Source organism: Symphalangus syndactylus, chromosome 6, assembly GCF_028878055.3.
Source record: "Symphalangus syndactylus isolate Jambi chromosome 6, NHGRI_mSymSyn1-v2.1_pri, whole genome shotgun sequence".
NCBI classification, from domain to species: Eukaryota; Metazoa; Chordata; class Mammalia; order Primates; family Hylobatidae; genus Symphalangus; species Symphalangus syndactylus.
In genome coordinates this window covers 40,966,688-40,981,117 of record NC_072428.2, presented here as the reverse complement: position 1 = coordinate 40,981,117, position 14,430 = coordinate 40,966,688, and the positions used below count along the sequence as shown (strand labels likewise).

Below are 14,430 nucleotides of genomic sequence, written 5' to 3'. Positions count from 1 at the left end.
AGAACCAAACGCTAGGAAAATTTGGCCCCTATGAAAAGACACTAAACAGGCAATTCATAGTAGAGGAGATCCAACTTGCAAAAAACAAAAGCCAAAACAAACCAAATCAAAGCAAAATAATGATATTAAAAGTCTCTCAACCTCATTAGTAAGTGGAGACACACAGGTTAAAATACAATTTTTATAGCCATAAAATTGGCAAAAAATTTAAATATCTGCCAATAGCAAGTATTGGCAAGAATCTGGTGTTTAGTGTGGTTATGTATTGCTGGTGGGAATAAAAGTTACTACTATCACGTTGCAAAACAATTTGGCAATACCAATAAAGCTAAAGATACGGAAACACTGTGCCCTTGGAATTCCACTCCTAGATTGGGATCTCTGAAGAAACTGGCACATGTTCACCAGAAGACATTTAGAAGAATATTTATAGCAGCACTGTCCATTATAGCAAAATCTGGGAAGCCACTCAGCCACCCATCGATGGGAGAATGCATAAACGAATTGAAATTGATTTATATAATGAAATACCATACAACAGTGAAAATAAATGGATCATAGCCACATGCAACAACAAGAAGAGGTTTCATAAACACTGACTGGAGAGAAAAGTAAATTGCTATATTCAGCATTATACCATTTATGTCAAGTACGAATCTTATAAAACTAACAGTGGATACGGGCAATAAACCTCTGAAGAAAACAAGAGAATAATATGCATAAAACTCAGAGTAATGGCCCATCCAGCAGGAGAAATCAGAGGTATGAGATCATGAAAGGTGTGCAGGGGACTTTCTTGATTTTATTTCTAGAGCTAGAATTTTTGGATATTAGGCATATACATCTACACATACAGGTGTTCATTTTATTATTTGTTAAAACTTATTCTCTCTCTCTCTCTATATATATATATATGTACATATATAGATTTCCCTTTTGAAGGGATAATTAATGAGTTACCAAAAGAGATCTGAAGCATTTGAAACAAATTACAAGGGAGGCAAGACAATGGGCAATTGGCAGTTGTATAGACAACTCCACAGATCCTCTGGAAACCAAAGGACAGTGAAGGAATCGGGGTCTACATCAGGATGGGGTCACTTTCCTGGGGTCAAGAATCCATTTAAGTTCTCATGTTGGCTGTTTCTCCAATGCTATCTTTTCCTATAATTGCCTTTGCTCACAATAGTTCCTCCATCTACAACGCAATTCCTTTAGCTTTGCTTGTCTAAAGTGTGTCCTTAAGTATTAGGTCAAATTTTACTTTATTGTATTTATTTCCCACTTACTAAAAGCCTACTACATGCCAGACCTCAAGCAGCCAAGAGTTAACAAGCTGTGGTCCCCAGGCTTGCAGAGATGGCAGGGGGACAGGGGAGCAGACAGACAAAGGAGCAGAGAATCACACTGTATTAGTGCTCCTCTGAATTGTTGGCACATGAAAGTCAGCTGTGGAGCTGTTAAAAAGCAGATTCTCAAGCCTCCCTGGTGGAATAGGTCGGGGTGGGGTACAGGAACTTGCTCTTAGGAAACTCTCACTGAATTTGATGCAGCTGGTCCACAGACCTCACTTGGAGAAACAGGGTCTGTTGGTGTGATAAATGCGACAATGATAGCAAAGGTACTTGGGCATGGGAGACCCAAGGAAGGCCACGTCTCCCACCTGAGACGTGGACATTAAGTCAGGGTAGCCTCCAGGAGGCTTCATTTGTAATTTGTAGATGTGAATCACTTCCCCCACTGCAGTGGACACTGTTCCCAGCACAAGGCTTGGCATGCAGTATATGTCAGGGATGTTTTATTCAATGGGGTTTCAGAGCAGTAGTCTGGACTAGGCAGCAGGCCTGGCAGCCAGGCCTTGGGTGGCAGCAGTCCCTGGGGACCATCAAATCCTTGGCCTCTCTGGTGTGTTCAGATTGGCCTATCTCCAAGCAAGTGTTGGGGATTAGGGTAAGTTACTGGTTTGGGTCCGACTGGTATTCACATCTGAGCTGGGGACCAGGATAGCATCTGCAACCACATTGAGATTAAGGAGACGGGATTGATTGAGACATTTCCCCACTAATGATCCTATAGCTTCTTAGCAACGAGCTTGATCTGTGCTGGAAGGAGGAAAGGGATGAAAGCCAGATGGGGTAAGAGGTTTCTTATGTTGGCAATAGGGCTGCTTCCTGCTTTTAGCCCCCGCTTCCCTTCCCTTTTCTAGGCCCAAACGAGGCCTCTCTCTGAAGGCCTGTTAGTTAAACACCTGGCATGAGTCCAGTTCTGCCAGGGACCGCATGGCTGCTGTTTGTTCCCTTTTATTAAGCACATCCAGGTGAGTTTTATTGCAGACAGTTCCCTGGGCTCCTGTTTCCACATTTGTCTCCTTTGAGTCTGAGATTGCCAAAGGCTTTCATAGCTAATGGGCCTTACAGCTCCCAAGAGCCATTTAAGGGAGGCACAGAACTCAGTGGTGATAATTAGTCAAACGAAATGCAGACCTCTAGAGGCCCACTGGAGCTGAGTGGCAGGAAGACGTAGGGACAGAAGCCTCAGGTCTGTGGCAGGTGTAGGGAATGAGCACAGGCTGTTCCTCACCCCACCTCTCCTGTTCTTCCCCTGCCTCATCCCTATCTCCCACTCCCAACCTGAGAAGGACTTGGTGCTTGGTGGCATGGTCCCCAGGCAGGCTGGTGTCCAGGACATCTGAGGGGCTGCCCTAGCACTGCAGAGCTAAACTTGACAAGCTCCTGCCTTCTTTTTCTCCAGCAAGTCTTGTGTACTGACCCCGATGGAGGCTGAGGTCTGAGCTCAGGTGCCACTTCTTAGGAGGCAGCGTAATGTCCTGTTCAAAACCTGGGCTTTGACACCAGACCATTTGAGTTTGAATGCCAATCCAACTGCTTTTAAAGTTCTTGATCTGGGGCAAGTCAATGAACTTTTCTGTGACTCAGCTTTCTTGTCTGTAAAAGGGGATAATAATACCGCAGAGGGTTATTGTAAGGAATAGATTGTGTAATAACATGTGCACTCTATAGAATGGTACCTGGCACACTGTAAGCAAATGCTCAGCAGAAGCTGTTATGCCAAGAGCAGGTCTGCTCCGGGCAGAGCTTGGAAACATATTCTTATCAGGCACTAATGTCCCACCAGTTTCAGGTTTGCTCCTTACTGGTTGGGCACAGAAAGCAAGGCCTCCAGGGAAGCAGCTCCATTTCTATAGTGGAGGATGGTGGAGGACAAGATGGGGAAGGAAATACTAAGCTCATCCTGTTGCTAAATGAGTAAGGGAAGAAGAAACCAACATTTCTTGAGCATCTCTTCCAGATCAGGCATTGCCTGCTTTATCTCTTCAATCCCACAACACCCTGTTGAAGGGTGAGGAAACAGAATCTCAGAGAGGGTAAGTGACTAACGCCAAGTCACATAGCAAGGAAGAGGGGATTGGAGGTCGAGGATGTGAGATTTCTAAGTGACTGTTCTTTCTATGACAATTTGCTATGGTGGATGACCAGGGTCCTGCCTCTGGACACTTGACTTGATGTCCGCTATCTAGGAGGCCTATGGAATTTTACTGATCTCTGCTAGACTCAGAGGAGAGGCCTCCAGGTGCCAGAATTTGAGTCATTATGAGGGCCTTATCACTGGATTGTCCCTGGTTCCACATGGGGTCCTGGGCTGTTCTGGGAAGCCAGAGCTGGCTTCCATGTAGTGGGGGCTGAATCTGTATCTGCCTCATTAATGTCATGGGCAGTGGTGTCCACCCAGGATGCACAGGGGAGCTCCTTCTCTCCATCTGCAGGTGGATGGTGTTCTGTGCTTGGCCGACATCCTGACCGACGACAGCCACTCAGAGGCCACACGGGCTGAGGCTGCGGCTGTGGTGGCCCAGGTCACCTCCCCACACCTGCCCGTCACCCAGCACCTCAGTAGCTTCCTGGAGAGCATGGAGGAGATCGTGACGGCCCTCGTCAGTGAGTCACCCTGGGCAGCGGGACCACTAGGAGAGAGGGCCTTGGCACAGTTGTCTTCAGAAATAGCCAGGAAGGCCTTCCCATCTGCCACTCATTGCACCCCAAATATCTCCTGCATAGATGATCACATTTGCTGAAATCCCACAATTAATGGATCTGAATTAGGCTTTGATGAGCTCTATTGTCAAGAGTTTCCTATTAAAATGTGTGCGGCCCTCCCAATTATTGTCAGTTGGGATTCACTGGCCTTTCAGAAGGGAGTCCAGGACAAGCCCCAGAAAGGAGTGGGGCCTCAAATTTTGACGTTCAGATACTCAGATCAAGAGACTCTGATAGGCGTTTTTCCTAAAGTCTCAGTCCTTGTATCCAGTGACTATGGCAGCAATGACTGGGGAAAATGGTTTCTCAGAGAGCACCAGCCCACCACAGCCTGCTGCCTGAAAATCCCACCATTGCTCTCATATCATGGGGCCTTGAAAGCATCGACTCCTCTAGGTTCCCCTATTCGAACATATGTACCCCCAGCAGGAGAATCATAGATCCGTATCTAAAATATGCTCTTTTCTTAGTTTTCCTTTGCCAAATTATAGAAACTGAAAGGGCTGGTCTGGATAACAATCCCCAGGGAATTTTTTGTGACCCACCTCTTTCTTTTAAAAGTGCTAGTGGTGATCTGTGTTTCTATTTCTCTGTCACTCTCTTTATATCTATATCTAATTGAAATGGAATGAAATTTAATTTCATCAGAAAATTTAGGATTAGCTCTCGGAGTCACCATGCCAGGGCTGGGAATATCTGAAATAGCACGAACTTAGGGGCAACACAGAACATTGGGCAAAGAGTCAGAACCCTGGGTTTGGACTCGGGCTTTTCACTCATCCATTCAAGTGGCTATGTGCAGCAAGCCTGTGCCGGTACTGTGTGAGATCCCACCACTCACTTCTTACCATGTCACATTGTAAAACCCATTTCACAATTTTCCTGATATAAATAAGACATTGCAACTCGTTTCTTTCAAGGGTCCATCTAACTCTAGAATTTGGAGATCTGCAAGTACTTTGCACATAGAAGACATCAGTTAAGTTGAGTTTATGGTTGATTCTAGTCATGGGGGCAGTGACACTCACAGGTCAGGCTGGGAGAAATCAATTTGCCAATGTCCATATTTACTCAAAATTGAGAAAACATGGAAGCCCATTGTTGAAAGTCTTGGCTCGAGGGAGCTCAAGAGACCCTACAGTTCTAAGCATACTCTCTAGGTGAAGAAATCTAAGCCTAGAGGGGTTAAGTTACTTTCCCAAGGCCACAAAACAGCATTAGGACTCACTTATGCCAGGAGTCTCATATTCAACATGCACCAGAGCCCAGTAAGAAACATAAATGAGTTAGAGCCAGGTGGAAGAATAAAGGTGTTTGAGTCCTGTGTCAAATTGAAAAGCCCATGCACTGTCTAAAGGGGTGGTCACTGGTACATTTCAGTTGATTGTTACTGTGTGGGAAAGGCATAGACTTTTAAAGATAAGACAAAAATTGTAAACTTCACAGAAAATTTCTCAATTTATAAACATTATCAAATAAACAAAAGTACATGTAGTCCAAGTGACCTTTCACTATTGTCATATATTCATTCCTGTTTCACTGTCCAGGCTGGGTTTCTCCCTGGAGCCAAGGGGTCTTCCTATTTATTTCATCCTGATGAAGATGCATTGTATAGTCCACTATGAGATTCAGCAGATATCTTCTGGGCAGGAAGCCAGAGCTCTGTTGTTTGGTGGGAAATAGCCCTCCAACTTCTTGCCATTCCCTGGAAACATTTATAAATGAGTCACTGGAATCCTCAATTTAATCTTCCTAACACATCCCAGGTGACTGAGACTGTAGTTCAAATAAATGTGCAGCAAAATTAAAAGGCACTTAGGTGGTTGTGTTAATAATTGCTGTGTCGGCAGCAATAGCAACTGAATGAGAATGAGGGGTAGTGTGAGGACCTAGAAGGAATCTTACAGCAAAGTGTGCTGCTGAGCTCTGTAGACTCACCCAAAACATTGGATATAGGGAGGTGGCCTGGAAGGGGCTGGGGACTCCAGTGATTTTCCCAAAATCAGAGGATAGGGCAATCATTGGATAAAGGGAATCAGAGTTCTTAATACCTTGGCTAATCGGTTGTTCCAGTCCTGGGTGGTTGGATCAAGAGTTTGAATTATCTACTGGTCAAACTTGGGCTGTGGGGAGCAACATTGCTCAGAGGGAGGCATTACCCTCCTGATAGAACCGAAACCCACGTCTGTGGAAGCATTGCTGGGAATGAGTCAGAGGCTGAGAGACCAGAAGCAACTTGGAGTGTAGAAAGAATGGGGACTTCGGAGTCAGGCAGACCTGGATTTGATTCTAGCCTCAAACAGTTACTTACTGGCCATAAGACTAGGAGCAAATCACTTAACATTGGAATCCTCAATTTCTTTATTTACAAAATAGTGATAAAAATGGGACTGTTGTAAGGATTAAATTATGTAATGAAGTAAAAAATATGTACAACAGTGAGTAAACAATAAATGGTAGCTGCTGCTACTACTAGCTTCTCTAAGATTCAGCTAGTTGTAAATGTGGACAATCATTTTCTACTTTGAGGGTATTCAGAATTTAGCGGCACAGTGCAAGGCCCATTGCAAGTGTTTGACTAATGTTATTGGTAGAAAAAGGGTTTTACTATTAAAACTAAAATGTAGGGATCAGAATGTGCATTCACAGGTAGGTGCCAAGAGGTGGCAGTTGCATTAGAATCTGGAAGTATTGACTGTCTGGAGGCAAGAACTAGGGACCAGGATAGAACACAGCTCAATGTTGTCTCCCAAACTTTCTTTCTCTCCTGGGACTCTTTTTCTGAAGTATGGCCTTGCCTCCTGTGGTTTTGTGAAGGTGTTATCAGTAGGAGAGGGCCTGGACCGGAGAAGTACCTTGACTGGTAGTCAAGTTGGAGCTGAGGGCCAGATGTCAGGTCCACTGAAATGGGGGAAGCACCAGGGATAGAGCCCATCTATGCCTCCTCCTGAGGTGGGCGTCCATTCCAGATTCTGTGGAGCCCATGGGGGTTGTGTCAGGTGGTGGAAGGATAAGGTCACTCTGCTCCTTAAAGGCCTTTAGTACAATTACAGATGGTAAATGGGGGAATTTGGTTAGGGCTAAGCTAGGACCACTAGGATTAGAGATAAAAAGCCTGATATTCAGGAGCTTGGTATAGGACTTTCTTGCTGCCAGATGACCCTTATACTGGGACCAAAAGGAAGTACCGAGGCTCCGTTGATGGTAGCTGGAGGGGTATAGTCTCTCTGTTTCATCTTTAGTTTCTTCCTTAAGGCAAGCTTAGCAGCAGGCTAGTGTGCATTACCGGAGACACAGATGGACTGGGAGCTCCTTCCCGACTCACAGGTTTTGTATCTCTTTTTCCTTTGGTCTAGAATATTCTATTTCCCCAAGTATTTTTATGACTGGCCCTTTCTTCCCATAAGGTCTCAGCTGTAAAGTCACATTCTTAGGGACACCTTTTGTTGCACACCTCAGCGGACCGCTAGTTATTCTGTCTTAGCACTTATTTCCTCCCTCATATTTTTATCAGACTTTGTAATTATGCAGAATAATTTTTAAAAGCTTATTTTCTCTTGCCCACTAGTATAATGTGAGCTCAACAAGGGCAAGGACCTGACCTGTTTTGTTCACTATGCCATCCCAAGACCCCAGTGGCGCCTGACACATAGTGTTCATTCAATAAATACTTATTGGATGAAGGAGTGAGTAGAGTTACATACCAGGTTTCAAATCCCATTTGCCACCTGGGTAGGCAGATACTGTTGCCTCTCTAGTAGCCACTTTCCTCATCTGTAAAATGGGTATTATAACACCTGCTCAAAAGATCTCCCAGAGCTATTGTGAGAACCAAATGAGACAACTGATATGAAAACACTTGGCACGGAAGTTATTTTCTTTCTCTTTGCCATCCAGAACTGTGCCAAGAGGCCTCATCAGGGGAAGTCTTCCTACTGGCCTCTGCGGCCCTTGCCAACATCACATTCTTTGACACAATGGCCTGCGAGATGCTCCTGCAGCTGAATGCCATCCGTGTCCTCCTGGAAGCCTGCAGCGACAAGCAGAGAGTGGACACGCCTTACACTCGGGACCAGGTAAGACGCCCAGAAGGCACTGAGCCCAGGGCCCATAGCCGTGGAGACAGAGGTTAGGAGGCCAGCGCTTAGTTTCTGAGGCAGGGGAGAGAGCATGGGAGTCCTGTTAGTTTTGCATGCTGTAGGAAGGCAAATATTCTCCACGTTTCTCACTGACTTTGAAGCCTCTCTGTGAGAACTCCTACCCTCTTTGCCCATCCCATTATGAGCTTTACATGCTGCAGGAAGGTAAAGGAATATATTTTCCATGTCTCTCATTTGACCTTGAAGCCTCTCTATGAGATCTCCTACCTGCTTTGCCCATCCCAACCACTATAGGGCCTTCCTCAGTCTCTGTTCAGATTGCCTGTTCTGGGAGGCGGAAAGACCCATGGAAGGTGCCTAGACCTCCTCTGAAGGTCTGTGTCCTGGTCATGTTGGTGACCATCTGACACTGAACCCTATAGAAAACTGCTTCCCTCTGTACCTCCATGAGAAACAGGGGCTTGGAGCAGAATCTTCATTCGGGGCCTCAGCCTCTACATCAGTCATACTTGTCTTTGTATATTTGAGCTCCATGAAAGGTTTTCTTTGGTGGAAGGGGGGTTATACTACTAAAAGTGTTTGAAAACATAGAATGGGGGTATTTTAAAGGCTCTTTGAACTCTGATGTTCTAGAATTTTAGCCCATTTCACCTTTGGCCACACTTGGTCTCCCACGTCACCACCAAGGAGTGGGGGTGGTAGATTAGGTGGTCTCTGTAAATTCCTCCCAGTACCTGAGCTCTAAGTTACATAATCCTCTCATCCTCAACTCAGCTTATCCCTGTCTGCATTTTAGCCCCTACACCATCACCTCTTCCAGGCTTATCTCTTAACTGAAGCTGCTTTGGTTTCTGTTCCATGCCAGCAGCTCCAGGAAGGCCTTCCCTGATGGTTTCGGCCCTCTGGAATTGCCTCCTTTTCTTAGAATTCATATCTCACAATGCAGTGTTGACTTATCTAATGACATTTATTCCTCTTAATTATTTCATGTGATTTTCTTCCTCTGAGAGCATGGTCCATGTTCTGTATTTCCCTAGGATTTTTTGAGGCCTCTAGCTTAGAGCTGGTGCCCTTGGTGAAGTTCCCCAAACTTTGTCAGTTATTTCTTATCCTTAGAATCACTTGTGAAAGGGGAGCTGACCATAGAAGCTCCTATTCGGAGATAATTTTCTAGTATCTAAGCATTTGCATATGAGGGTTCTAATAATACTGTGACACTGGTGATATTTGTCCCATTTTATAGATAAGAATATTTTGGCTCAAGAGGATGTCCCCAAAATTAAATGGTTGGCAGGCAGCTAGCCAGTATTTAAATGAGGATTAAATGTAAATCCTGACTTAGACCTTGATCTTTGACTATCATCTGCTGTCATCTTTGAACAAAGGAGGTAGTGCAGCTGTTGAACCACAGACTGGGTGTTGGTCCTGCCTGGGCCATTTATCAATTGAGTGACATTGAGCAAGTCAAAAGCTCCTGGGTGTTGGGTTTTCGCATCTATTAATTGGGACATGAATGTTTATCTTGCAGGGTTATTGTGAGGGTGAGTGTAATAAGATATGCAAGGACCTGGTATAAGGCTTAGCCCCTACTAAGTTCTTAATAAATGGTGAATATCATTACTTTTTAAACCTGATGCTCCAAAGAAGAGCACGAGTAGTGAATTATCCAAAATTCTCAACGTGGCCCTCCAAACTATGTATGATATGTATGATTCCAGACTTCCTTTCCACTCTAATCTTATTACTTCTAAGAGTTGGAGAAGTCCCTGTAGAGACAAGGTATGACAGTAACAGATAAAGTGGTGGCCCCCTGGTTGGCTATTGGCTTGATTGACTCCTGAGGGGGACATGCCCCATGTCTACCATAGACATACCCTTGGTAGTAGGGAGGGAGATAGGAGGGCCCGCTCTTTGTGATCTGCCTTACTCGTGCTCATGTTCTCTTCAGATAGATACCTCCAGTTGCTGGGTCTCTCATCTACCTGACATAATTTTAGGTTCTTTCACCTTCAAGTGCCTCTCCTGTGGCTGACTCTGGTCATTTCATACAAGATCCAGTAATGACTCAATAAGACAAGGAATTTTGGATTCAGACAATCTGAGTTTGAAGTTTTTTTGCTTTTAATAATCATGTCACTTTGGGCAATTCACTCTGAGTCTCACTTTCTTAATTTGTAAAATGGAAACAAATAATACATATTTTACAAAATTGAAATAAGAATTAAATAAATTAATAAATATAAACTCTTGGTACAGACTCTGGCACATAGAAACTATTAAATCTATGGAAGCCACTGCCAATGTTACCATGATTGGCCTTTGAATGTGTGGCACACAGCATTGAATGGGAACCTCCAGAGAGGAGTTCCCTCTTCTGTAAAATGGGCATGACCTCTTCCATCTTGGATGTCCTGTGTCTCTATGTGTAGAAGTCCCCTTCTTATCACAAGGAATGACTAGCCCCCTCTTGAAGCCTCACTGAGTCCTAGGAAAAGGAGATCAGGGTAGGGAGACAATGTGGTCACGCTGCCGGCAGATAGTTCTTCCTGCACCTGGAGTCGGTACCTTTTCATGTTACTCCACTGTCTGAGCCAGGCACGTCCCCCACTGTCCTCAGGATGGCTTCACCTTCTGCCCTGGCTCAGAACAACCACTTAGCTAGTGAAAGTGCACCCATTAAAGAAACAAATGGCTCTTTCCTGTGGCAGCGGGAGGATTAAGGTGATCAGAGGGCTTTCTGTAATGAAAACAAAGAAGATGAATTAGGCTTTGAAGTGCTCACCGCCCCCTAAAATACTTAGGAGATTAAATGCCCCATGAGACTTCCGGTAATGAATCTGCCAATGACGCCAATGCTGTGTGGAGCCTCTTGGGTCTTGGATCTGTACAGACTACCTCTGTTTGGACAATGAGAACCCCTCCATCATCCTGGCAAGCCAGGTCCACTTAATTTGTTCAACAGAAGCCTCGTTGGGTATGCCTATCCTGTTGCCACCCTTGGGGTATGGACGTTGGTGAGGGCAGCCTTGGACCTAGGCTCTTCTATCCCCTTCAGCTAATCTACAGGAAGGTGGCAGGGGCTGCAGCTGACATGGTCAGCCATTGAGAAGCCTGACAAGCAATCTGAATAGTCCTATGTTTTCATGCCCAGGAGGTATTTTCCGGGAGCCATACTGCCCATAGAATCCAGCTATAGATCTGACAGGGGGAGGTAGGAAACGGGCTGCCTCCAAATGTGTTGGTGAACTTCTGGCCTGTCCATCAAGCAAGGACAATCTAGGATGGAAGAGACCTGATTATCTTTTCTAATATATAATAGAGATTTTTACTGAGTCTGACTTTTTGTGGCCTTGAGGAATTAACTGCTTTCAAAAGGGAAGGAGTGCTAGTATATACTTCCCACAGTAATACCTCATCTGTTTGGCATTTTAGAATGACTAGATTTTGTAACATTTCTGGGACCTCACTGTGAATACCATTTATCAGGAAGTGCCAGTCACTAGGGGTTTAATTTTTGTCTCACATCTCAAAATCTCTCTATAGTTTATAAAGCTCTGTCATATACATATACGACATATTAGAAACAGCACACGTTTTTAGTTCAGACAGATTTGAGTTCACATTCTGGTTCTGCCATTTCCCAGCTATGTGACCTTGGACAAATCACTTAATCTCTGAGCCACAATTTCCTCATCTGTGTAATGGGGATAATAACATTTGCTCCCTCCCTCATGTCATTGTGATGATTAGATGGGATAACGCTCGTAAAGTACTTAGAACCAAAGCAAATACTCAGTAGTAAATGGGATGGGCTTCTCTAACAGAACCAGAGACTGGGATGGGTCTGAGACAGGGAATGCAAGCTTTGGAACAGGAAGGTAGCGTCAGGAAATATAGTTAATGTGGTGGCGATTGTATTAGTCTGTTCTCACATTGCTGTAAAGAAATGCTTGATGTAATCCCAGTACTTTGGGAGGTTGAGGCAGGCAGATTGCTTGTGTTCATGAGTTCAAGACCAGCCTGGGCAACATGGCAAAATCCTATCTCTACAAAATATATATATATATATATATATATATATATATATATATATATATATATATATATATGTATATTAGCCAGGCATGGTGGTACACACCTGTAGTCCCAGCTGCTTGGGAAGCTGAGGTGGGAGGATGGCTTGAGCCCGGGAGATGGAAGTTACAGTGAGCCAAGATGGCACCACTGTACTCCAGCTTGGACGATAAAGCCAGACCTTGTCTCAAAAATAAAAATAAAAATAAATTACCTAAGACTGGGTAATTTGTAAAGGAAAAAGGTTTAATTGGCTCACGGTTCTACAGGCTGTACAGAAAGCATGAAGCTGGAATCTGTTTGGCTTCTGGAGAGGCCTTAGAAAACTTACAATAATGATGGAAGGCAAAGGTGAAGCAGACAAATTGCATTGCAGGAGCAGGAGCAAGAGAGAGCGGAGGAGGAGGTGCTTCACACTTTTCAACAAGAACTAACTCACTCACTATCACAAGAACAGCACCATGAAGATGGTGCTAAATCATTCATGAAGGGTCCACCCCCATGATCCCATCACCTCCCACCAGGCTCCACCTCTAACATAGGGGATTACAATTCAACGTGAGATTTTGGGGAAGACACAGATCCAAACCATATCAGGGATATTGTGTAGTATTGGAGGAATCCAGGATCACAACACCCTGTCCTGACCTGCTCCAGAAACCCCTCCCTACAAAGCCAAGGGCAAACCAAGCACAGAGAATATGGTCTGACTTTTATATGCTCTCTAATACTGTGGGCTTACAGCCCAACATTTGTGTAATCCCTGGGGCGAGGGAGCTGGGCCTTACCCAGGAGAGCCCTTCAGTCTATTTGCCGGCAGCACGGGACCTACATCCAAAACAGTTCTATGGCTTTTATCATGCGGTCTCCTAAGCCTAAATCTTAGCCCTCCAGTCTTGCCACTTTAGTAGTAAGGGAAAGCTGATCCTGTCAACGAGAAGACCCACGTACCAGAGAGAAGAAGCCATGTGCTTGTCTCTGGGTCTAGGCAGGTGCCCTTCTCCTAGTCTCCATGCCTGTCCAGCCCTCTCAGGTCCTGCGCCCTGGTCCCTGGGCCATGTCTGCCAGAGGGAGGAAAAGGCTCAAAAGAGAGCAGAAGAGGAGAGGGCTATACCTTCTCCTGGGCTCTCTTGCCTCTCTGGCCTTGGAAAAGAAAGTATGTTCAAAGAGATCACACCTTTCTTCCCTTAGATCCCTTAATTCTACAAATCAATGTCCTTGTCTGGATTCTTTCTGCTCTTTGGTAGAGGAAGTGGTGTGGAAGGAAGAGGGTGCAGAGAAGCAATGGGCTTCCCCTAGAGCACGGCTATCCAATCTTTTGACTTCCCTGGGCCACACTGGAAGAAGAATTGTCTTGGGCCACACAGATAATACACTAACACTAACAATAGCTGATGAGCTCAAAAGAAAAATCACACACAAAAAATTTCATAATGTTTTAAGAAAGTTTACAAATTTGTGTTGGGCCACATTCAAAGCTGTCCCGGGCCACATGTGGCCTGCAGGCCATGGGTTGGACAAGCTCGCTAGAGGCTGAAAATTATTCTGCTTTTTGTTCTCAGGGCTGCAGTTGACATTGTTGCTGCAAATTTCAGTGAGTTAACACGGTGATAATAGAAATCTAAATATTCATCTGGCAATTAAAGAATACTTCTAATTACAGTCATACAAGCTGTTGGCCTTTTGGTCTTAATTTCTGCACAGCATAAAAGTAATTACAACTTTTCATGAAATATATGCCAGACTTTCTTTGTTGAAAGTTCTTTAGATCAGAGCACCTGTCTCTACTTGGGTGTCCTGGGTATTCTTCACTTGCCTTGAATGCAGTTTGGTCTTCAGTATTAGTTTCCAGCAAGGGAACACAGGCAGAGTCAGGGTGTGATCAGGGCTGACTGCTGAGACATTGCTAGGATGTGAGGCAGGCCTGGTTCACACCTTGGCATCGGCCTGCAGACAAGTGTTTCTCCTCCGTGTGTGCTGACATCAAAAGGCCTCGCCAACCTCCTTCCTACCACACAGGGGCATTTCTTCTTGAACCAGTGACATGGGAGGTCCCCTGCTATCCTGGATCAATTTCCTGTCTGCATTAATTTTCATGTCTTTGGAGGCCAAAGAATTTCCTGTCTGCATTAATTTTCATGTCTTTGGAGGCCAAAGAAAAAATAATTTGAAAATGTGGGTAGTGAATACACACTTTGCTA

The 14,430-nt window shown here is 44.7% G+C and overlaps 1 protein-coding gene across 1 annotated transcript in view; it reads left to right on the top strand.

Moving 5' to 3' along the window:
• Positions 1-14,430, top strand: part of INSC (INSC spindle orientation adaptor protein) — a 145,731-nt gene that overhangs the window by 116,841 nt on the left and 14,460 nt on the right. The window contains exons 11-12 of the mRNA XM_063641064.1: positions 3,785-3,956; positions 7,953-8,131. Coding sequence (XP_063497134.1) covers positions 3,785-3,956; positions 7,953-8,131 — 351 coding nt within the window. The remainder of the gene's footprint in view (positions 1-3,784; positions 3,957-7,952; positions 8,132-14,430) is intronic.